Source organism: Odontesthes bonariensis, chromosome 3, assembly GCF_027942865.1.
Source record: "Odontesthes bonariensis isolate fOdoBon6 chromosome 3, fOdoBon6.hap1, whole genome shotgun sequence".
NCBI lineage: Eukaryota > Metazoa > Chordata > Actinopteri > Atheriniformes > Atherinopsidae > Odontesthes > Odontesthes bonariensis.
The window spans coordinates 20,055,741-20,078,322 of record NC_134508.1 but is presented as its reverse complement, the minus strand read 5'-3'; the positions used below and the strand labels follow the sequence as shown (position 1 = coordinate 20,078,322).

Genomic DNA, 22,582 nt, shown 5'->3' with positions numbered 1-22,582 from the left:
GACAACTTTGCTATCAGAGCACTGCTCCATCTGGCTTATCTGTTCAGAAATTACGTAAGTGTAATCACGTTATCTGGAATCAAAGCTGACGTTGCATCTTTAAACGGCTGAGTTTGTGTGTGTGTGTGTGTATGTGTGTGTGTGTGTGTGTGTGTGTGTGTGTGTGGGGGGGGGGGGGGGGGGGGGGGCGCCTATGTCAGTACGATAAAAGAAAAAGGTGATGTGACACTACAATTACCGAGAAGTTCTTCAAACTTAAATTTTGTGGTGTCGGAGCTCAGGGACACATTTTCCAGCCTCTTTCTAACCCTTTAATTTCCCCCACTTGCTCTCTAATCATTGTCACCAGTAATTATTTGGGAGTCGTTATCCTGTCAGGAACAATGAAAACACACACTGTAAGCATCATACGCATGTGTAAACACGGCACACAACAACAAAATACACACGTAAGCCACACCACCTCTGCAGACTTGTACACAATAAGGTCATCGTTATTACTGCTGCAGAGATGATGATGCCTTGTCTGCCAATGCCGCAGGTCATGATCGAACTGTTCTGGCCTTTATTATGCAACAAGGGATTTTTCTGTTACAGTGCTACGAGTGATGCTGTCCACATTACAAAACAGTGGAGCATAAAAAAAAACATCAGTTTTTTTGGTTTTTTTACAGGATAGTCTTACTTGCTTGGTATCAACTCAAACACTTAAAGAATGTTAAAACTGTAATCAATCAAATTTGAATAGCAAATCTGAGTGCGATTGGCACAACTGATCTGAAGGATCCAGGTTCAAATTTTCAACTCGTACGGATCCTTTTTAAATCCACAAAAACAGTTGAGTGCAAAAAAAAACGCGAAACATCCAGATATCGGTCTTAATTATATGTGCCGCAAATGGAAATTTGCACGCCTCACTACATAATGTGATGTAGTGAGGCTGGAAGCTCCAAAAGAAACCGAGCGGATGTTTAACTGTAAAATCAAACATCGCAGAATGTACAAGAAAATGTGGATTATGTTAAAAAAAAAAAGAAAGAAGCTCACCTCCATTCTCAGAAAGCTTTCCACGATAGATCTTATCTTCCACCACATCAGTCCAATAGAGGGCGCTCTGGCTGAGATGGAAGTCGAGGGCGATGGTGTTTCTGAGGCCGGGGACCAAAACGCTGAACTCTCCTTTATTCAGATCGATGCGGCGGATCTCGTGGCGGTTTGAGAAAATGATAAAAGGTTTGAATGGATCTGTGAAAATCAAGAAGAAAAATATGAGAGGCCATCTTTCAACCTGGAACCACCCACATGATCAAAAGGTTTACACAAGCATTGTTAATTGTTACATATGTGTCATTATGTCTTTTTATTCCCCCTCACACAGCTATTCTCATTCTAAACTCGCCCACAGACCCTCATCCTTCAAAAAAAATGTAGAAGAAGCAAATGTCTTTGCCTCCAAAGCGTGTTGCTTTTATCTATCCGTAAAGCCCAAACTGAAATGGGGGGAAAAGGGTATATAAACATGCTGCTCTCTCTGATTGCGATCAGCTGCAAAAGCACTTGAATTTTGGAGAGCTACTCTACACTAAATTAATTTAAGCAAATCTGAAATAAAATGGAGGCAGGCCAACCAGGCTGCAAATGTTATGACAGACCATTTCTGCCCTTGTTTTGACCTGCGATCATCACGAAGCTGCACAATCTAGACACCTATTTTGTGCAGGTTGCTGTAAGTACAGAGTGTTTACTGCTGTTTACTGAGCAGCTGCCTGTCTTGGCCCGGACACTCGTGTAAAATAGATTTCAAAATCTCAGGAGTCCATTTTCCTGGTTAAATAAATGATACTCACAAGACTGCTGCACGGCTCTGCTGCACGGCATCAAAGACTTGGCAGCAGTGCTCCTCGGCAGTGTGTAAGTTTTCCAATAAAAGACGGGGCTATGTTGAAAGTGGCTTTAATCCCAGGTAATTAAAATGTGCAGTGTAAATAAGACAGGAGTTATCTGTACCTAACAGACAGCGGGATGAATGACAGAGAGCTGCTAGCCCGGCTGTAAAAACCTGGCAACGAAGAGGAGCAGCATATATTAATGTTTCCTCATTGGTTAGTGGCCGCAGGGAGATAAACCTCTAAATATTCTATATGTGGAAGAGTAAATTCAAAGGTGATTTGGGGTGACTGATTAGGTTCTGCTTCGCACAACTCGCCCTTTCGTTGACTTCCGTAAAAAGCGTGTCTGCTCTTGAGTTTATTCGTTGATGCTTTAAATTCTTTTCATGAAATGATGACACCTGGAAGTCGCTGCTGAAGTCTTCACATGTTTCCTCAGAGAACCTTTTCACCCAACATCAACTTACTCTAATAATAAATCACCTCTTCCACTTTCACGTCGACAGCAGGGATGCCCCGATCGAGATCGTTTGTTTCAGAACCCAATACGAGTCACTTTAGATTGAGCATCGGCTGATGCAGTTTCAATCTAATACTTGCTTTTCCTTACAGTAAATTATACACCACATCTACATCAAATTTGACCAGAATCAAAGCCATGTATAACGTGTGCAGTACGAAAAAGCAACCCAATCTGATCTTTTTTTTTTTTTGCACAAACACAGAGCAAGATGGGTTATCTGACTTTTTTTTTTTTTTTAAAAGAGCCAGGAGAAATTTCTTCTACAAAAAAAATGTCTTTGCAGAAATTTTTTAACAATTCTACAAGATGGAGCATGAGTTTCTAAACATTTTCAAACCAAACAGCTTTAACAAAACAAATACGGTGTCAACAAAATAAAGGTTGTTACAGTCCTGATTACAGCCAATGTAAAAACCGAGACATCTAAAACAGAAAAGGTTTACAATGAAAACCTGAAATAAGCATGTAATGACAAACGGCCTTTTGTAATGACAATGAACACAATGCTTTCTGACCTAATGACACTGAATCAATCATGTCAGAAAAAAAGGTCCTGCGTGTTTTCTGAATAACAGATCTGCGACGGCTGAGAAATAGCTTTGGTAAAGTGCAAATGAGCAATTTATTTGCTGTATGCCAACTATCTGACATTGCAATCCACCGTCGAAGCGTGTGTAAAACAACAAATATTGATGCAACTGATGTATACTCAGTGACTCGATACCAATCAATTAAGACGCCTTGATTGGGACTCTGATTCTATACTAGAGATCGGGCCAGGACATCAATAATCTCTACTGTTGTTGCTTAATAGAGCGGTTTTGGTATCTAATCATCTAATCCAGTTTTTCTGCTGCCACCCCATCTCCTTTATTTTATCCCAGATGCAAAATCTTAATTCTTCTGTTTTGAACTTCTCGAGCTTCCATCAACCAAAAGTCCTTAAAATCCTTCATTCACACACAATAAGCTGACATTCCCTGACCCTCCACTCTCTCCGTCTTCTTGCCAAGCTTTTGGTTTGCTTGGTCCCTTACCTGTGCTCTTGCAGTTTTCCATGTCAGGCTCCAGTTCCCAACCCTCGTAACACGAGCATTTCACACTGAACTTGTCCTGTTCACAGCGTTGACTGCACTTGAGGTGTTTGGCGCAGAAGCTCTGGATCTGACAAGTCTTATTGTCGGAACCCAACTCCATGCCCAGCGGACAGGAACAGATCACCCCCTCGCCAGGGGCCACCGTGCAGTTATGGCTACAGTCGCCGTTGTTCATAGAACACAGGTCTGCAAAACAGGGAAAATGAAGAGGGCCGAGGCCATGATTTACGATGCAGAGTTGCACTTGCTGTTCCGCGCTCCATGTTCTGAAACACAGCTTGGGTACCGTTGTTTCTTACCACAGAGTTTCTCATCGGAGCCATCTGGGCAGTCATCAGCGCCATCGCAAAGTTTCTCTTTGGGCAGGCAGATGGTGGAGTCGTTGGCGCAGACGTGGTGAGAGAGCTTGCACACCAGTGCCTCGCAGTTGTCCTCATCCGAGTTGTCCTCACAGTCGCTGTCGCCATCACAAACCCAGGCTTTGCTGATGCAGCGTGCTGCAGACAGAAGGGCAGGGTTACTTCAGAAAAGAAGATTTTCTACTTTTCTAACTTTATGCACTCGAACATGTTTTTCCTCATGTCTCCTCACCAGAGTCCCTGCAGCCAAACTTGACAGCTGGATCGCACATGTGCGTGACGCCCTCGCAGTTCTTCTCGTCGCTCATGTCCATGCAGTCAGTGTCCCCATCACAACGCCAACGCATGGGGATGCACAGGCCATCCGTCCGACACTGAAACTCATCTGTATGACAACCGCCAGGTGGGCGGGTGGCTGTCGGGGGGGGAGGGAGAAAAAAATAAAAGATATGTTGCAAGACTCTGAAGTGACATTATTATTTTCAGTCAGCTCGTTGATGAGTGTAGATAATGTGCAACAGCAAACAGCAGGAGACGAACAAAAGTAATGAGCAACAGAAAGGAAGATTCAACACAACAGATTACCGCGTGCATTCAGAAGGTCAGTGTTTTAGTCATGACACCAGCTGACAGTGAATCATTTTGTTCCACAGTTGCTCTGGAGAGAGGCTCAATTGTAAACATTGAATTATGAGCTGGTGTATCAGTACCGTGTCGATATTTAAAATGGGACGCTATTTAATCAACTACTGTAAACTTTCAGCGAGAGTCAGTGCCAGCAGTTGTGCCCATTAGACTGCTGCGAGAGTGACAGATAGGGACAAAGAGGCCAATTACATTGTATATCCACTGAGCGAAATGTAAACACGCTTTGATTTTTTGTGTGGAGAGCACTCCTGAGAATAAAGCATCAATTAATAAAAGCAGTGCTGAATTGCAATCACCCACTTAAAATAATAACGACCATCTATCATAGTTGTGCTCCATTAAAATGGAAAAAAAGAAGAAAAATAAATCAATCAGATAAAACTAGCACTGAAGTCAAACTTGTGGTATCCCTTATATTGTAAGCCTTTAAGGGTCTTCTCTGTCATCGATGAGCCTGGAGCAGCAGTGACCAAAAAACAAAACAAAAAAACGACTAAATGTTTTTTTGTTTTGTTTTAAATTTTTTTGCTGGAAATCTTTACGATATTCCAAACTGTTAGAATTGTTGATGACTCGCGCTGCCTTAGGAGGCATATGCTTATTTTGGGTCGAAACACACAGGCTCGCTAGCTTTTTTATTCAAATGGAAGACAAATAGATATGCAGAAGCTAATAGTACCCTGCCTGTCGTTTCATGACAACTTTAAGGTTTAATCTTTGACAAATGACAAAGAGTTATTGATTCTGACACATTTCCTTCACTCTAGACCAAACTATTCAGTGCATCATGTTCAACTTTGGCATTTTCATGTCCAACAGTGAAACATTTGGAAGAACTGTGATAAGGAAAAATCCATCATGGGTGCACGTGTAAGAATGCTTTTCAAAATGCTTTTACTTTCTTGACTTGGTCTCATCTCACAAAAGATACTGCAGCTATTACAAAGACATGTCTCCTCTCGGCTGAACGCACCGTGAAAACCAAAGCAGGCAGTGTCTCACATTTCATTGATGTCTGAATTACTTGGGCCGTCTTAATTAGCGAGTAGGACATCCTTGTGTAGGTGTGCTGCATGAACAAGAGCAGCCTGTGGAACACTCTTTAAAAGCAAGTGAACCGAAAGCATAATTGCGCATTGTCTACTCAGTGGCAGATCTTTTTTACAAGATAACTCCACGCTTATATGAAAAAAAAAATAATAATTGCACATCAGCTTTGAACTGAAATGACAAGTCATATTAAAGTGTAATAAAGCCGGTCGGATCTGCAGGTTAAGACACTGACTCTGATTGGTGCAGTTTGCGTGGGTCTCATCGCTGTAGTCGCCGCAGTCGTTGTCTCCGTCACAGGTCCAGTAATCTGGGATGCAGCGGCCGCTGTTACACTTGAACTGAGTGCTGGAGCAGGAGTGACTGCAGCCGGCTTCGTCGCTGTTGTCCCCGCAGTCGTTATCTGGAAAACAAACGCAGTCAAGCAACACTCACTCTCACATTAAGAGGCTCCGACTGCCTCAAATGGAACAAACATTCAGGATTTTTTTTTTTTTTTTTTTTTTAAACAATTAAAACATTGACAGTGAAAACAGATGAGAAAGAATATGAAAGATGAGAGGTTTTATAAATGACAGAAACTGCATAGATCGGAACATGCACCATGAGGGAATGTACCCAGCGCTGATACATTGAGCTTTGCAGCATAGCATTTTTTTTAGCATTTTCATACAAATATAGATTTAAAAAGCCAGCTTAAAGTAACCTCTTTTTACACTTTTCAATTGCGTAAACTTCTGGAAAAGAATATTTATTCTGTAGTGCTATCTGTCAATAGTTTACCTGGTATCCTAATAAGTCCATACAAAACTAAATCCTGTTTCACTGATCAAATTTGTGTGCAGCACATTAAAATGAATGGCAGTAGTTTAGGCCTCAGCTGGAGGCAATTTGCAGTTAGAAAAGCAGCCCTGACTGTCCCTGAGCCCGCCTGGTCAGTCCTAAAGCTTTGGCTAGCATCATGGCTTTTGTGGTGCATGTTGATCTATGCACTAACCGGTCAGCTTTGGACAATTCAACTCATCAGAGCCGTCCCCACAATCCTTTTCTGAAAGACAGAACCAAGGGAAGACAGCGGAGTGGGCATACGGCACAAAAGGGAACAACAACACCAAATGCACAAGATGACAAAAAGAAAAAAATGACTGCAAATAAAAGGCTGGTGGCCAAACACCACAATGGCAAACTGTGACAAAGTGGAGCAAAGAGCTGCGATTGCAAAAAAACCCAGAAACTAACCATTATCACAGCGCCAGTTAATGTTGATACAACGCCCGTTGTTGCAGGTAAACTGAGTGAGGGGGAAACAGGTGGGGTAGGCTGTGAGAGAACACAGAAAGAGAATATACTTGGTTTTTAATTATACCTACTAAAACTGTACACTCACATGTGAAAGCAACCTGTATAAACAGCTTTAATGTTAAGACGACCAACCACAAGAAGCGGGTTCATCTGACCGATCGCCACAGTCGTCATCCAGGTCGCATGTCCAGGAAATAGGGATGCAGCGCCCACTAGCACATGAGTACTGATTGGGCGGGCAGGTACGGGCTAAAACACGTCAAGGCAGAGCGCATGTCAAGTGTGAAAAACAAAATACTGTATGTCCATCGGGTTTGTGTCTGGCAGTATGTGTGTGTACCTGAGCAGGTGGTGTTGGATTCGTCCTCATCATTCCCACAATCATTATCTCCATCACACATCCAGCGCAGAGGGATGCAGCGGTTGTTCTTGCACTTAAATCTGTCCGTGGGGCAAGTGTGCTGGTCTGCAGAGGTAAAGGGCGCATTGAGAGGCCAGTGGGAAGCGGGGGGAAAATGAGAAGCCAGTAGTGGAGATGGGGGATGGAAAGGTGAAGCATGGAGAAATGTGAGGTAAAAGAGGGGGCTGCTTTTGGACTGGGTTTTGTTTCGTCTGGAGAGAAAACCTGTTTGCACTTTGACCACAGACAGACAGAGAGAGGGAAAGCTTTTCCAGACCCACAGACGTTGCTACATTCCTCCCTGCACCAAAACACAGTTTCATATTGTGCACCCGCCTATACTTACAATCACACTCGTCAGATTCCAAATATGCTTTCTCGTTTCACTCTGGCATCAGCAGACTGTCGCATTCAGGCAGCCGGAGGTCATTTGACTCAGAACCGAAAGAAGGGGTTGAATTTGGCGTTTCTGAGTTTGTGTGTGTGTGTGTGTGCGCACGGTAACTCACGGCACAGCTCGGGAGCTTCATCGCTGTTGTCCAGGCAGTCGTTGTCTCCATCACACTTCCAGCGCTCCTGGATGCAGCGGTTGTTCTTACAAGCAAACTCTCCTGGCTGGCACTGAGGAGGGGGTACATAAGACGGGTTGGCTGTGGAGGAGAAGACGGGGAATTAAGAGAATGTGGGAAAGAGGTCACGAGGGATGTAAACTGAAGCAGGAGGCTGTTTGGAAAAGTTGCAATGGTAGGGTTTTGTGGAAAAGTGGAATTACAAGAAACATTTGAAACCATTTGTCAAAACCCACCACACCCCTACCAGCAGGGCCAGCAGTAATTGCAAAACAAATCATAACATACCCAGATTAAACTGTGCTGACCTTCACATAGATTTCATCTTAAAAGTTTGTTCACAAGCTTGAGTAACAGATAAATATCCCCTTCATCATTCTGTGCCTCTAAAAGGCTGTATTTGTCGCACAGTTTATATTGCATTTCTTTACATTATGCAGCTGTTGCTGTGGCCATCTCGCTTGTTCATCTTCCCCTGTTCAAATATTTATGGAGACGGACACTCTAAAGTCTCACACACAAAATGTCATGTCTGCATCTACCTTTGCAGCTGGCGTTATCAGCTGGGTCTAGTATTTGGTCCTCTGCACAGGCGCACTGTCTGCCTCCTGGTATGGCCAGACACAGACTGCTGCAGCCACCGTTGTTCACCCGACATGCATTGGAGCCTGAAGATGAGGGGACAGGGATGAGTCCACCTTTTGAATTACAGGTGGATGCTTTATGTGTACGTTTCTGTCCCGTACCTTGCTGCTGTTGAGCATCGTACATCCGGATTTCAAAGATGGGCGGTCGCTCGTTGCGCAACAGAGTGGCAGTGCCGGTGGTGGTGTCCAGCTTGTAAATGCTGCCACTGCGGTACTCGTTCCAGAACAAGAAGTGTTTATAGTGGCACAAACCAAAGGCGTGGTTCAGCTCCTGACCTTCATACACCGTCTGTTGATGTGAGAAAAGCAGACAGATGGTAAAGTCTATTTTTACAAGAAACTGCAGACTTTACACCGTCATCTATGTCCCAGAGTACTAGATTCAAGCCTATTTGAAGAAATTCACAGCAAAAGAAATAATGTCGTGACCTCTGTTTTCTGCTGGTTAACACTTAAATTGCAACAAATCCCCTCAAAGAATTTGGCTGGCACACACTTCTTCTACAATCAGCTGCAGCCATTTTAAATGGCTAAGTGTCTCAGTGGTGCGAAAATGTAGTTCGTAAATCAACTGGTTAAAAAATAGCCTTTTAAGTGGTGCGGAGAGAATGTGCGAGTGTTAATATTTAGATTTCATTCATCCTCCATTAATCGTAACATTCCGATTTTCTGGATTTATTTTGAACGCAAAAAGCAGCCCCATTTAACCAACACACGTCACTGAGCACCAAACATCCTCAACTGAAGTATTAATAAGCTCAAGGCCACCGAGCTTAATGGACCACCCACATTACTCCACTGCTTTAAAAGTCACTCCTTATTAGTGCTCTCACGGCTTTTCGAAGACATCTTAAAACACCCCACCCCCACCCTCCACTTCTGATCACACTGAACCCTTTTGTCTCTAGACTGCAGCGAAAAATATTCTGATGATGAACAAAGCTGGAACCTTGCGACCGGAGTTGTTGAGGTAGACCATCTCGATGCGGTCGTAGTAGGCATCCACCCAGTAGAGAATGCCCTGTGGGATGTCCAGACTCAGACCGTTGGGCCACAACACCGTTTTGCTGGTCAAGAAGACATTTCTGTTGGAGCCGTCCATCCAAGCCCGCTCAATTTTGCCTCGCTTGCTCTCCTTAGGGTCCTCCTCCCAGTCTGTCCAATACATCCAGCTGAGGAAACAACAAGGGAGCTGTCAAATGTATCCTTATTGAATTAAACAGAATAGTAATTTGGACATTAAGCAAATTAACATTATTGAAAGATTTGGCATTTTTATCCAACTGCCCTCAGGCAACAAGCACTCGCTGAACACCCAGCAGTGTCTCCCAGTCAGTGTCGCTGAAGGCTCACCACTGATTGTCACCAAGTTATTTAAGACTCGTCAATCAAACCACTGATCTTGGTAAAAGCCTGACTGGCCGACTGAAATTATGCAGATCTAGAAACATTCCCCCCTCACGGGAACATGACTGACATTGCCATTAACATTTCGCATTTCCTTTTCAATCTGTCTCTTTCTCGTCCTTTTTCTTTTTTCTTGAAACCTCTCCTCCCTCCTCGCCCTTCTCTCCTCGCCTGATTGATTACAAGCATTAGTGGAAGCGAGTGCCTTTCCCCGGGGAAGTGTGTGGACACACACCGAGTTGGCAATCCTAAGACCGTGCGTGCGATCGTGCGTTTTTTTGCGTGAGTGAGTCTGCGAGTTCCACGAGCCCGTGCTTCTCAACAGAGAGCCTGGGAGTTCTTATCAATAAGGCCCACACATGCACAGCAGGATGATAAAACTAGACAGAATGGCGGTGGAAAGAAATATGGTGTTGTAGAGAGGTGAGTGACAGACAGATGAGCAGAGGACATAACTGCAGTTCTTATCCTCTTTCTGTGGAACAAAAACTGCCATCCTGCCACCTCATCTTTGTCCAGTCTCACCCGTGAAGAGGATCTACCACAATGGCACGAGGGTGAGTCATTTTCCCTTCAATGAGAGTCTTGCGGGTCTGCGACGCCTTCTCCAATCGAGCCACGCTGATAGTTTTCTTGGGTCCGTCATCCGTCCAGTACAAGTTGTTGGCCATCCAGTCCACAGCGATACCCTCGACTGTGTGAATCCCTGAGACAAAACAAATGGGTTTTGGCAAGCTTGGCACAGAAAGAGGCAGTTTCTGCTGTTAATCCACATTTAATCTTTTCGTACTTTTGGATTAAAGCTCTTATACTGTGTGCCTGATACAGCCTTCGTGTCTAAGTGGTGTAATAAGATTCAAATTTCTTTTATATATATCATAGTTTTCTTTCATAAGGGTTTTTTAAAAAAAATTTAGAAATGGTTTAGAGCTAAAAACATAAATTTAGGTCTATAATGAGCCGTTGGAGGCACTGTTTCCATCTCTCATGTCAGCTGATGTCACTTTACCTTCCTTCAGAATGGTATCTCTCTCCGTTCCATCAATCTTCTGTCGACCAATGATGTAACTGGTGGCGTCGGCAAAATAAATGAACTCGCTCTCAGCATGAAAGTCCAGAGCCCTGGGGTTCATTAGATTCTCAATCGGGATCATGTACTCATCTGGCACCTTGGCATTCATATCCATGCCCCTGATGACGCCCGGGCGGCCTTTACCGTATACCAGGAAGAGCTCGTGCTCAGGTTCTGCAGCAAAACGAGACAACAAAGGCGCAAAGATTGGGTTTTACATGATACAAGAAAAAAAGAAAATAACTAATTGTGTTGGCAAGATCAAAATCTTTCAAAAAATCTTTACGTATTTTTTTTACATGCAATAAACACCTACCTAACAGCTGCCAATGGCCCGTTCTTTACTTGACACAGGATCAAAGAATAAGATGCTGACCAATGTGCTAAAACACTTTTTGGAACAAAGAAAGTTTATGGATTGAAGTAAAAGAGTCGCTTTAAAGTTAAATCAACTCTGATAATTCAAGGATTTTTTTTGTTATCAGTACGCAACAATGTGATGTTAAATATAGATTAAATCAACAAAACCCCTCGCCAGAAGTCATGGTGTTACTCAGCTACTTAGTGAATAGGTCTTTCCCAATCTGCAGCCCAGAGAGGAATGCGCATCCAGCCCCGACTCTGTCTTGGCTTTACGTGACGAAAGTTGACTTGCCTGTGCCTACCGAGTTTATAGTTTCTATTAAGCTGGAAGCACGTACACGTCAGTTCTGGATGTGCTGAATCTAAGCTGCAGTGATGTGGTTTTTCAACATTTCTGCCATAAATAAACTCGTGTAAAGTGAAACCCCTTCATAAACACCAGCCGTCATGCTCCACATGTATCCATCTGAGCCCAATTTGAATTATGAATGAGGATAACGTAACAATATTTTTTAGTTTCAATCACTAAATTGAAACTGGGGTTTTTGGTTTTTTTTTGTTTTTTTTTCTGTACTCGTGGAAGCTAGATACTAGAATCCTTTATTCTATACTGCCAAATAAATACAAACGAGACTGCAGAGGACATCCAAAATAATCCTCCATATATGTAGGGAATTATGCTGTGATGGCTGTCAGAGGTTCATCTTCAAAAGCAACACGATGTCAGATCGATGTCAGATCCTTGAAAATCTAAATGTTCTATCATTTTCAGAGTTAAGAAATGAAGGAGTAGAGACTGAAAATTGAGGATTCACAGGCAGACCCCCCAAAGAACATCACAAAGAATATATACTCGACATCCTTGGCTGTCATCTGGCTACAAATGTTGTTTAAAAATGTACCTAAAATGGCTGAACCAAACTAAACACAAAACATTAGTCATTTGACCCGGGGAATCAGTCAAAAGAAACAGCTCGACTGCTCCTCGACATTTTTTCCCACAAACTCCCAACAAAGCCAGAAGGACATCGCTGGACTGTTGCTGCATGTTTGAACGCTTTTGACAGGCAGATGACGTTTGAAAGAGCAATGGTTGATTTGAGGTCATTGAAGCCTAACAGCGGAATTGCATGAGCAGCAGTCACACTCACTTTTGCAGGACTTGCCATCGCTACCCAAGCTAAATCCAGAGCGGCAGCGGCAGGTCCGGGTCTTGTGTCCATTCCCCAGAAGACAGATGTCTGAGCAGCCCCCAGGTTTTCCAAACTGATCCACCTCACACGCGTGGCTTCGCACTGGAAACAAAGAAAAGGGAGAAATAAAATCCCCACAGCAAACGCACGAAAGAGCTATACTGCCGCATATGGAGAATGCAAGTGTGTGCGAGTGTACGTGTGTGCATGTGCACCTGGAGGCTGTCGCCTCTGGTGGTAGACATGCAGCGCTCCTCCTTTGTCCACCCTGGTCACTACTTGGTAGTCTGTGCTGTTGAAGCGGTTGACCTTGATCACACTGGTCTTGGGCTGCATGTTAGCGTTGTCTGAGTTGGTGGCATACAGATAGTTTTCAAACACGGTCAGCCCGTATAGATGCTCGATCTGAAAAAGGAAAAGAAAAAGATGGCAGAAAATAAACATTTGAAAGAAAGAAGGAAAAAAAAAAAGGGGGAAAAATCATGGTACGGAGATAAATCAACTAGTTAAGTACACGATCACTTTCTACTGAGCTTTTTTTCTCTGTTAAAAAGACTTTCTGCTGGTAATTTTGAGCCTTCTTAAAATCTGTTATGATTGTGTGGTTATAAGTAACCATGACATTGGGGAAATTGTTTTACATATTGGAGCAGCTGACTGACGTTTCCAAAGCTTTTAGTAATGCTTAGAACAGGGAGAAGGAAGTTTCCCCAATTTCTTTTCCTCCCTCTTCATTGAGAACGTGGGGTCACAGACAGATCAAATACGCAAGCTCGGTGAACTAACGAGGACACAGCACAACAAACATCGGGAATGCGTTCACGGAGGCATGGCTGCAGACACTTAGTCCTGACTAAGACCACTCGACCGGGCTTTTAGACAACACTGGCAAAAAGTGTCTTCAGACGGAGATTTAAAAGTAAAGGAGGAGGAACAGTTAACAGCAGGTAGTATAATTCTGGACATGTTACTGAGATGGAGTGTTTCCACACCTGGATATTGTCCTGTTAGTGAGTTCATGTTCATACTCTGTACAGGAAGAGTTCACCTGTGTTGCCTGCGCCACGTGAACTCGTCAGCTCAGTTGTACAAACACAACACTGCAATGCATTCATGGCAATCTCTGAAGATCTCAGCCTCGCCACTATCTGCTACACCTCCAACTTTTGTTTGCCCTGGGGCAGTTAGACGAAATGTCCTTCATTCTGCAACAATAGAATTGCCCTTTAGGGATTAATAAAGATTAATTCAATTCAGTTAAAGTCAGTTCTGTTCACCGCTTTCTTTGAGTGCCGTGCTTCTATCTCAACAGTTAAGATGGTATCTGCTCGCTAAGACTTATTAGTAAACTAACCCTCACAGACTAACCAGTCAAAAAAAGCCTTTAAAAACAAAAAAAGATAAATACACATTCTAACACACTAAAATAATTAAATTATAGACTCTAAAGGGAGAAGCACATTGTCACCTTTATGCTTAATCCGAAAAAAAAAAGATTTATTTTAGTTCAGTTCTTTAAATGTCTTCGAAGAACTGAACACTATATGAGGACGCATTAAGAGACTATTACTGTGTGGTTATGGTAACATGCAATATCACAAAAACAAGATATCCTTCGTATTTTCTCCTAATCATTATGCTCTTTGTTCACATTTTACAAGGGTTAGTTTTTTTGTGGCTGTTTGTGGTTTGTTGTGATTTATTTTGTTCCTTTTCACAGAGTGAAAGCTTGTAATGTGGCATGCATGGAGAGACGTGTTAACATGGTTACTTGCAGTTCAATAAATCACGTTCACAGGTGTGGTTCAACTGTTAATCGTAATTCTTTGCGGTATCCTGATAGACAATATGAACAGCCACTTACTCGGCGGGGGGGGCGGGGGGGGGGCGGGGGGGAATGGCCATGGTAGAAGGTGGTACAGTATGGGGCAGGCGCAACAGAGAGTGAAGAGATTTCATAGCACTTCAAAGACTAAATTTATGAGCAAACTAGTTTCTGTCAGGAAGAAACAAGGGTGAGAACTTCCACCTGTGAGCAAACACAGGCCAGGCTCGATGTCCCATTGGGCAGTGACAGCGCAGGCATAAAACCTGAGAGATAGTTCAGCCGGAAAGATGCAACAAAATGACCGGAAAACCAGTTAGTATCAGACTCTGTTAAACATTGGCCGTGCATTAGATCACCTTTTGCTCACAGATTTAAAACAAGACAAGTCTGACTTTCTCTACATGGAGGAAAAAATGCGTTTCTTGAATTGCAGCTGGTTTTGAATTCAAATATTTTTTTATTTTACGGCACAAATGAGGCCTTAACAAACACATGTGCTCAGATAAACAGCCCCAGCTCAGCACCTTCAGCAGCAACCCATCTATTTAATATTTATGTGAAGGATGTGCGTGTACTAATGGCCTAGTACAGACGTATACACACACAGAAAACCAGAGATGGAGGTAAGTGTGTGTGTGTGTGTTTGTGTTTGTGCCCTTTGGCTCAGTCGTGTAAAAGAAAGCTGTTACTTCCCCAAAGATCACAGTAAAAGCCATGGTAACAGTTTTAAGAGCCACTGCGCTTCACCAATGCAGCTGCATTAACAGCCTCAGTACCGGATACCATTTATCGGCTTATTTTATGAAAAGGCTAACGTTCACCATCTTCTCTCTGCTCATAACTTTTGGGCCAAGAATACATGACAGGAATACACAGGGGAAGCATAGGTTATTGAAAATATATGCAGAACTCTGAAGCATGTTAGAGAGCTTTTTAGATCACTACTGTATGAAGCCATGAATGTTTTCTCACCAGCAGGCCTTGGATGATGGTGTGCCGGTTCTTGCCTTCATAGTCCACCACTTCAATGTAGTCCAGATAGGCATCAGCCCAGTATACCAGCCTGCTGACCAGGTCCAGCGTGATGCCGTGGGGGAACACGATCTTACTGTCGACAAGTTTGGTTCGGTTCTGGCCGTCCATGTCACAGCGCTCCACTTTGGGGATCTGGCCGTAGTCTGTGAAGAACACCTTCCTGTAAAAAACAAACGAACAGACTTGAGTGATGGATCAGCTGAACTAAGCAGTCTGCTTCATTTTCAGCCTCCTAGCTGGTTTCAACACCCTTACTTCCATGTCACAGAGAGAGTAATAGTGCAGCTTTTTAGGCAGAAGGAGAAATATACAGAGAAACATTTTTGGATAATCTTTGTCTATAAAGTGCTCCAGTTGGAATAAAAAACAAAAATGTCTTTCTGATATGAGAACTAGCACTATTCTGGAGGAACATGTGGTACTCCCACTGTTATCGTGATTAAAAACAAACACAGCATCTCACACCATAACCATTATTTCAATTCTCACTGCTGCCAAAACAAACACTGCGAGTTATTTATAGTTTATACTCGCAGTCCCTGAAAATGTGTTGGCATGAAATCTTTTTATGTGCTAGATCAACAACAAAACGCATTCCGAACAATTTCAGAGATTACCTTTCTCAACTAAACCTCCCAACATTATGCTATGTGGTCAAGGGCGATCACTGACACTTAGATCAAGGCTACGAAAAAATTATATTGCCTTTAAGTATCGTGTTGTAAATCAGAGACTGTCTGTGGTAAGTCAACAGCCCAATAAAGGAACATTTGTGCTGTTGCATTGGTACCATTATAGTTTTTCTCTCCTTTAATGACACTACGCACCAGAAGAACACAGCTACAGTGAATCCACACGATGCTGTCACTGGAGGAACGAACATCAGCTGAGGAAGCTGTGTGGGTGTTAAAACAAGGCACGTGGCTACAAGCAAAAGCGTGCACACACACACTCTCACATTAGCGCAGTTTTTTTTTTTTTTTTTTACCTCAACAGACAAAGCTCTGAAGCACTCACGCTCACCCAGCTGTGCAAATTTGTGCAGATATACACAAACCTGCAGGAATCCAGTCGGAGTGTGTGGTTATAAACAAAAAGAGCTGCAACAAAAACATTCTCTTCTGATGAAAACCTACATAGTCAGTGTATTATAGTGCACGAAAAAGAACATCTGTGTTCAATTTCCAAACATTCAGTTTCCACATGATGTTTCAGGGTTAACCATGACAGATGACAGAAGTCTAGTCATGGGACTAAAGTGTGCAGAAAGAACTTCTCAGCATGTGTGAAAACCAGCATACACCGTGCGGGGTGACAGTCTCTGCATCCTTTGCGTTTGTGTTCATGAAAAAGTGCAGAAGTAAAGGAATCAAACTGACCCCATGGTGGGGTCCAGAGCAATGCCTTTAGGGTTGTACAGCTCCTGGTCCAGGAGGGTGACGCATGTCAGGCCGTCCTTGTCACACACGAAAATCCTGTCGTCCACGTCATCCACAAAGTAGAAATTTCCAGTAAGCCAATCAATGGCCATCTGCTCCACATCTGGAGGGAAAAGTGAATAGAGGAGAGCATAAGCTGGGACACAGGAGGTCTACAGAGGCAGTGTTTTTTTAGTATTTGTGGCGATTCACTCTAAAGGTGGAGCTTGCAGCGAATGTTGCTGCTGTATATAGTTGAAGCAGATGGGTAAGAAGTTTGACTCGGTCATTTCATGAGGTAAATAAGTTAGCAATGTGGTGTAGAAGCAACGTCAGGTTTAAATCGTGGACCTATTTCCTGCCTGACAAACAAGAAAACAGCCATCCCAAATTAGGGTTACGTCTACTGTAGACAATGTTATCTAAAACATATGCAAGAGCTAGATCTTGGCGTAGTGGTAGCTAAGCAAAGGTAGCTCTGTGGTTTCCACTGGGTTTATTTTCCTCTGCTCAAGGGAAAGGCCAGTGAAGAATCAGACGACTAGACATGTGCACATGGCACCACACGCACATTTTATAGAGCATTTTTAGCAGTTTAGCAAAGTTTCACATAAAAATAGCGATGTCCCCTGACTATCAAAGCTTTACTAAGTGTGGTGAGGAGGGACGTCAAAGCGAAGAGAAAATACTGTAAAAAGTATGACATCGGGCCTATTTAATAGAGCACGCATCCCAAATTGTAAGATTACCGGAGCTGGACTACATGAACTTCAAGTAATATGAGTGGCTTAATAAGGTTACTTCAGGTTCAGCTCTAGATGTTCAGGATCAAGAAGCTGGTTCATTTCTTATCGGGTTGTACCATCAAGGAAACAGGAAACTAATTTAGACGTTAAATGTCATCATGGCAGTGTTAAATCCGACAAATTAGGACTGAAATTTTCTCACGTATATTAAGAATACACCTGCCTCAGTCACCAAACAAAATACACAATTGTAAACCGATCAGATCCACTAATGCTTTAATGAGATGGCAGTGGAATTCATCAGCCTACTAATGTAGGCATTCATATTGTTGCCTGTTCTTTGTTTCTTCTTCTTCTTTCTTTTTTTTTAAAGAAAGCTTTCCTTCCTGTTTCGGTCGCAGCAGCTGTGCTGCTTTACAGTCCGCTAGAGTTGCAGATGGTGAGTGGTCATAGTTCCGCTTTGCGAGATCTCCATTGTTGAGGTCAGTTTAACCAGGTCACCTTAAAGGGATAGTTCGCCTCTTTTGACATGAAGCTGTATGACATCCCATACTAGCAATATCATTTATGAACATCTTCTTACCCCCTGCTGCGTCCTGTGAGCCGAGTTCCGGCCTCATTTTGGTGTTGACGAAAGTAGTCCGGCTAGTCCTCACAATCGCTTGGCGCTATTTTCTCTCCCTTCGTATCACTGCGTGCTGCCACCTGCCGACAGCCGCACTTGTTACGGTGTTTACTGCTCGGAAACAGGGGACTGCTCGGTCTGCACGGTCTACACAACACGCAGTGATACGAAGGGAGAGAAAATAGTGCCAAGCGATTGTGAGGTCTGACTTTTTCCTGGACAACGATTTTGTGATGCAAATGTATTACTCTTTTGAACGCATATTGTTTTGAGAAGCAAAACGCTTTATTTTTTAAACCCAAGCCAACTAGCCGGACTACTTTCATCAACGCCAAAACGAGGCTGGAACTCGGCTCACAGGACGCAGCAGGGGGTAAGAAAATGTTCATAAATGATGTTGCTAATATAGGATGTCATACAGCTTCATGTCAAAAGAGGCGAACTATCCCTCTAAGAAATCCTGGATATGCTGAACCTACTTCGCAGTACAGGCCCTCGGCAGCCACGTGGGTAAGTGTCATACAGTAGACACTGTATGACACTTATCCACTTACTGTATAACAGCGACAATCGGGGTTTCATTTCAGGCAGAAACTTTGGTTGGCACCTTTCCTCGCCTCTCTCCGCTTGTGTTTTACATCTATTGTGACAATCAAACAATGTATCAAACGCCAAAAGAGAAAAACATATATAAAACAGCAGGGGTGCTGCAAATCAAGCTGGTGTTATGAAACTGCCAACCAGGTGTTATCTATGGATTCATCAAAAAAAACATTTCAAACCTGCTCTACTTTCACTGATGTCAAGGATCCGACTACTATTCTAGCTCTGGTGATACCTTTAAACTTGACCTAACGGGTGGAAATTTGACATCTATATACAGTGTGAGGAGGTGGGGAGGAGTGTTTCACAGGCCACAAGAGTTGTATTTTCACAGCTGCTGCAAACTCAGCTCTCCACATCGCTAACCTGACACAAATTGACCCAAACAAACACTTCTTATGTAGGGCCAACAGTCCTTTCTCCTGCAGTGTGTACCGTTAAGGTCCGTGGTCTACGTAGTGGTACATTTTCCGGGGTTATCGGGTTGCCATGTGGATCTAGCAGGAAATGATGCAGCAGATTCCTCAGCAAATGAAAGTGCACATATCTAAAGCTCACCAGCTATAAATCTGACTGTAAATCCAGAGGAGCCCTCAGTGTTTACAAGAACTGACACATTTTTGTGAAGAGCCAGATGAGCAAGGGAAGGGAAATGGAAGACTTTAAAATATTTTGGGGTCAGTGTAAAAGTGAAAAACAGCTATAAGATAAATACAAAGGAGTGAAGAGAGAGAGAAAAAAAAAGGGGGGGGGTGAAAAAAGAAAAGCAGAGAGGGAAAAATCTCACCATTGTGCAACAGCATTTCTGAGGTTTATGGGAATCTGAGGCCAGAGTCCCAAAGGTACTCTCAATTTTAACACAGATTTCTCTGTTTAAATGCTTCCAGCTGCCCCACAACACAGACTCACAGACTAAACAACGGGGAAAACGGAAAGACAAAAGAGGGGAAGGTGCAATATATAGAAAAGTGTGCGGCCCTTGCTCTGAGACACATTCTGCTCTCCATTTTTCTTCATTTCTTTTCAACAAAAAATGGCTCCAGCAAACCAAGAGACTTGTCTACCTCCTCCTATTCTCGTCCTCCTGTCTCTCCTCCTCCGTGGATCGTCCCTCCCCACTGTCTGTTCCCCAGAGGTGGGAAAACAGTCTGGATTCATTAACTGCAGCTCTGTCTGTCTGAAACTATGCTATAAAAAAACAACACGGCATAATTGAAAAAACAGAACCAGCTGCTATATTCACTTACCCTTCCTTTCACAACACAACTCAGTCTCTTTGTGTTTTCTAGTTCATCTCTCTGCTCCCTGTTCGTCCAAGAAAAACAGGAGCGTGTCTAGGTAGGTTTTTTTTTTAGAATAGAAATCTAAAGGGAGCAGAAGTTATATTTAAATAGCTACACGTAGCGGTAGAAATAATGATCATGCATTTCACAGGCATACATACACTCTTGTGCTGCCTCTTGTCCTCTAATACTCGAGATCAATAGTGCAGTTGTGTCACTTTTATTGAAGCCGCCTGGCCCTACCTGTGTGAATGAGGTAGGGAAAAATATTCTTCTCTCACTGAATGTGGTTCTGGGACTAAGTTGTAAAGCAGGACTAAAATGTGCAGAGGGAAGCTTAAGGCCGACCACAGTGATGAAGGAAAGGAAGATTTGAAAATGTGCCGACTCGCCTACCTTTTAACAGCACATGACCTCTTAAGGAGATTTCAAGCCAGTGTCTGTCCTAAGCAGCACGGCACAGCTCTTTGGGCAAGGGCAGCAGGTACAGTGGCTCCCACAGCACAAGCAGGGAAGCAAGGCACAGTGACAGCTTCGGAATCAGCCTTCCTGTGCACAGCATGCAGCACTGATGCCTACTTTGTGTGGTGAATGTAAATCTATCACGGTGAAACTTCTCACAAAGCTCTCTATAATTTACCTAATTTTCTTTTCTCAATGTTCAGAAGCCGCGTAAAAGGCCGATGAAAATACAAAGCAATGATTCCCAAATCATTTAATCCTTATTTCCAACGAGATCATATCATCATTTCATTATTCTTGCATCGTAAGCTCTTCTTGCTTGTAAAATGACTGCAAAGTAAGAAAGTCCTTACAACTGGAAGTTATTTTCTAACCATTCCGTGTTTGATCTTATGTAAACTCTGTGTAATTCTTACCAATTTTAAAAATGTCTGCGTATGCAGCGCTTCTTAATTGTGCTCTCACGGTTTTCTTGGACAGAATGCTTTTACTTTGATGTCAGAGAGATTTTTCCAGGTTGAAAAAAAATGCACAATAATAATGACATTTTCTGTTTAAGATCATAGTTGCTACTTTTTTTTTTGTTTTCCTCTACAGTGGGATGAGTCTTGCACAGTATGTCATCATCTGGCTCAGTAAATACAGGAGTGGATTTGTATGTTTTCTTAATGGTGTTCTACAGTTTGTCCTTTCCTGGAAGATCATGTGAAATTGTTCATGACTCATCCTGTGGGACGTGAACGCAATTTTTCCGTCCATTCGATTTTTTATTTTTTTCATTATTATTATTCAAATTTAAAATTTCAAGTGAGGTGATGGAGAAAGCTGAGCAGAGCCTGATCGTGTTGACCAGGCAGAGCAGACTGGGGTTTTCAGGAGGGGGAGGCTTTCCTTGCTTCTCTTTTTGAGTCCAATTCAAGCCAACGAGAGTGCCCTGCAGGTTAAATTTAGCATTTAAATGATATGCTAACAATTCCATACTGCATTTAGCTACATTACACATGAGGCCCCAATTGTTTTAGGGAATGGGATTATTTCAATCGTTCAAAATATGGTTGTTTCCTACAGCAAGTAGGTACACCGTGACGCATGAAAAAAAATGTAATTAAATTCAATTATTGTGTTTGTCTGATCAAAACGGTGCTTCTAAAATGCTCGTGAGCAGCCTGACCAAAATCACACAAGATTAAGCTTCTCAACACCAAGTTAACACACCCAGATAATGCAGTGAGGGATTTAACCATCCCCTTAAGTAAACGCCCAACTGCGCTGGAATAGGCCTGAAGTTTGATCTTCTTGCATCTGCAAAGTGCAAGAGTATATCATTACACCCTAAATCCCAATAAAGCTGCTCTCAGTATATTTTTCTGTTTCTTTTGTCAGACAGCTAAATGCATCTGAAACCACGACTGAAAATCACTCAATTAATTAATTGTGCATGTAAACCTGCAAACTGTTAAGATATTTGAAGTCCTGACCAGTATATGAACCGAAAGGATGCGAGGAAGCACCAAAGCAAAGGCCCCATTACCCCAAACAAGACATTTTAGGAATAATCACACAGGTAAGGTCAGTGCTGTTGTGCAGACATTGTAGATTTACTTGAGTAAAATTACATTAGTGTCAAATAGGTGCCGAAAAGTTATAAAAAACACGGGGGTAACATGGCATCTTGAATGTTTCATTGCGTTTTGGGCATTATTATTATTAGGTGTTATTAGTAATTAGGCACCGTCAAAAACAGAGTGAGAGCGTTTGTGCAGAGGGAATGTGATGAAAGCAAGAAAGTGAGGGGGGCGACGACAACATCTGGACAACTCATCTGTAGCATACTGAGGTCATGAGTCACTCCAACCACACATGCATCATTTCCTGTATGTTCGCCCCTGTCATTGGTTGCTTGCTGGCTCCTTCCATGTTAACTGTGAGCTTCAAACGGTTCCTCCTATTCTGTCATACTCAACCTGTCCCAAAAAAGATCAACTCTGCTGTCTGGGAAGTTGCTTCACATCCCACAGTCGGGAAAAGATGAGAAAAATCTGCCATTTTATGTTGCATACTTT

The 22,582-nt window shown here is 42.8% G+C and overlaps 1 protein-coding gene across 4 annotated transcripts in view; it reads right to left on the bottom strand.

The window, feature by feature from the left end:
* Window positions 1-22,582, bottom strand: part of LOC142377085 (low-density lipoprotein receptor-related protein 1-like) — a 97,145-nt gene that overhangs the window by 33,976 nt on the left and 40,587 nt on the right. For 3 of the 4 annotated variants that reach the window (XM_075460848.1, XM_075460850.1, XM_075460849.1), the window contains exons 7-24: window positions 16,762-16,924; window positions 15,320-15,542; window positions 12,735-12,924; window positions 12,478-12,621; window positions 10,901-11,137; window positions 10,417-10,597; window positions 9,434-9,656; window positions 8,584-8,773; window positions 8,380-8,505; window positions 7,778-7,918; window positions 7,209-7,334; window positions 7,001-7,117; window positions 6,806-6,886; window positions 5,802-5,969; window positions 4,101-4,283; window positions 3,809-4,006; window positions 3,450-3,695; window positions 1,048-1,245 (exon numbers count right to left, since the gene is read on the bottom strand). In XM_075460848.1, the coding sequence (XP_075316963.1) occupies window positions 1,048-1,245; window positions 3,450-3,695; window positions 3,809-4,006; window positions 4,101-4,283; window positions 5,802-5,969; window positions 6,806-6,886; window positions 7,001-7,117; window positions 7,209-7,334; window positions 7,778-7,918; window positions 8,380-8,505; window positions 8,584-8,773; window positions 9,434-9,656; window positions 10,417-10,597; window positions 10,901-11,137; window positions 12,478-12,621; window positions 12,735-12,924; window positions 15,320-15,542; window positions 16,762-16,924 (3,135 nt within the window). Of the gene's footprint in view, window positions 1-1,047; window positions 1,246-3,449; window positions 3,696-3,808; window positions 4,007-4,100; window positions 4,284-5,801; window positions 5,970-6,563; window positions 6,615-6,805; window positions 6,887-7,000; window positions 7,118-7,208; window positions 7,335-7,777; window positions 7,919-8,379; window positions 8,506-8,583; window positions 8,774-9,433; window positions 9,657-10,416; window positions 10,598-10,900; window positions 11,138-12,477; window positions 12,622-12,734; window positions 12,925-15,319; window positions 15,543-16,761; window positions 16,925-22,582 lie in introns of all 4 variants that reach the window. The other variant, XM_075460847.1, reaches the window with a different exon arrangement.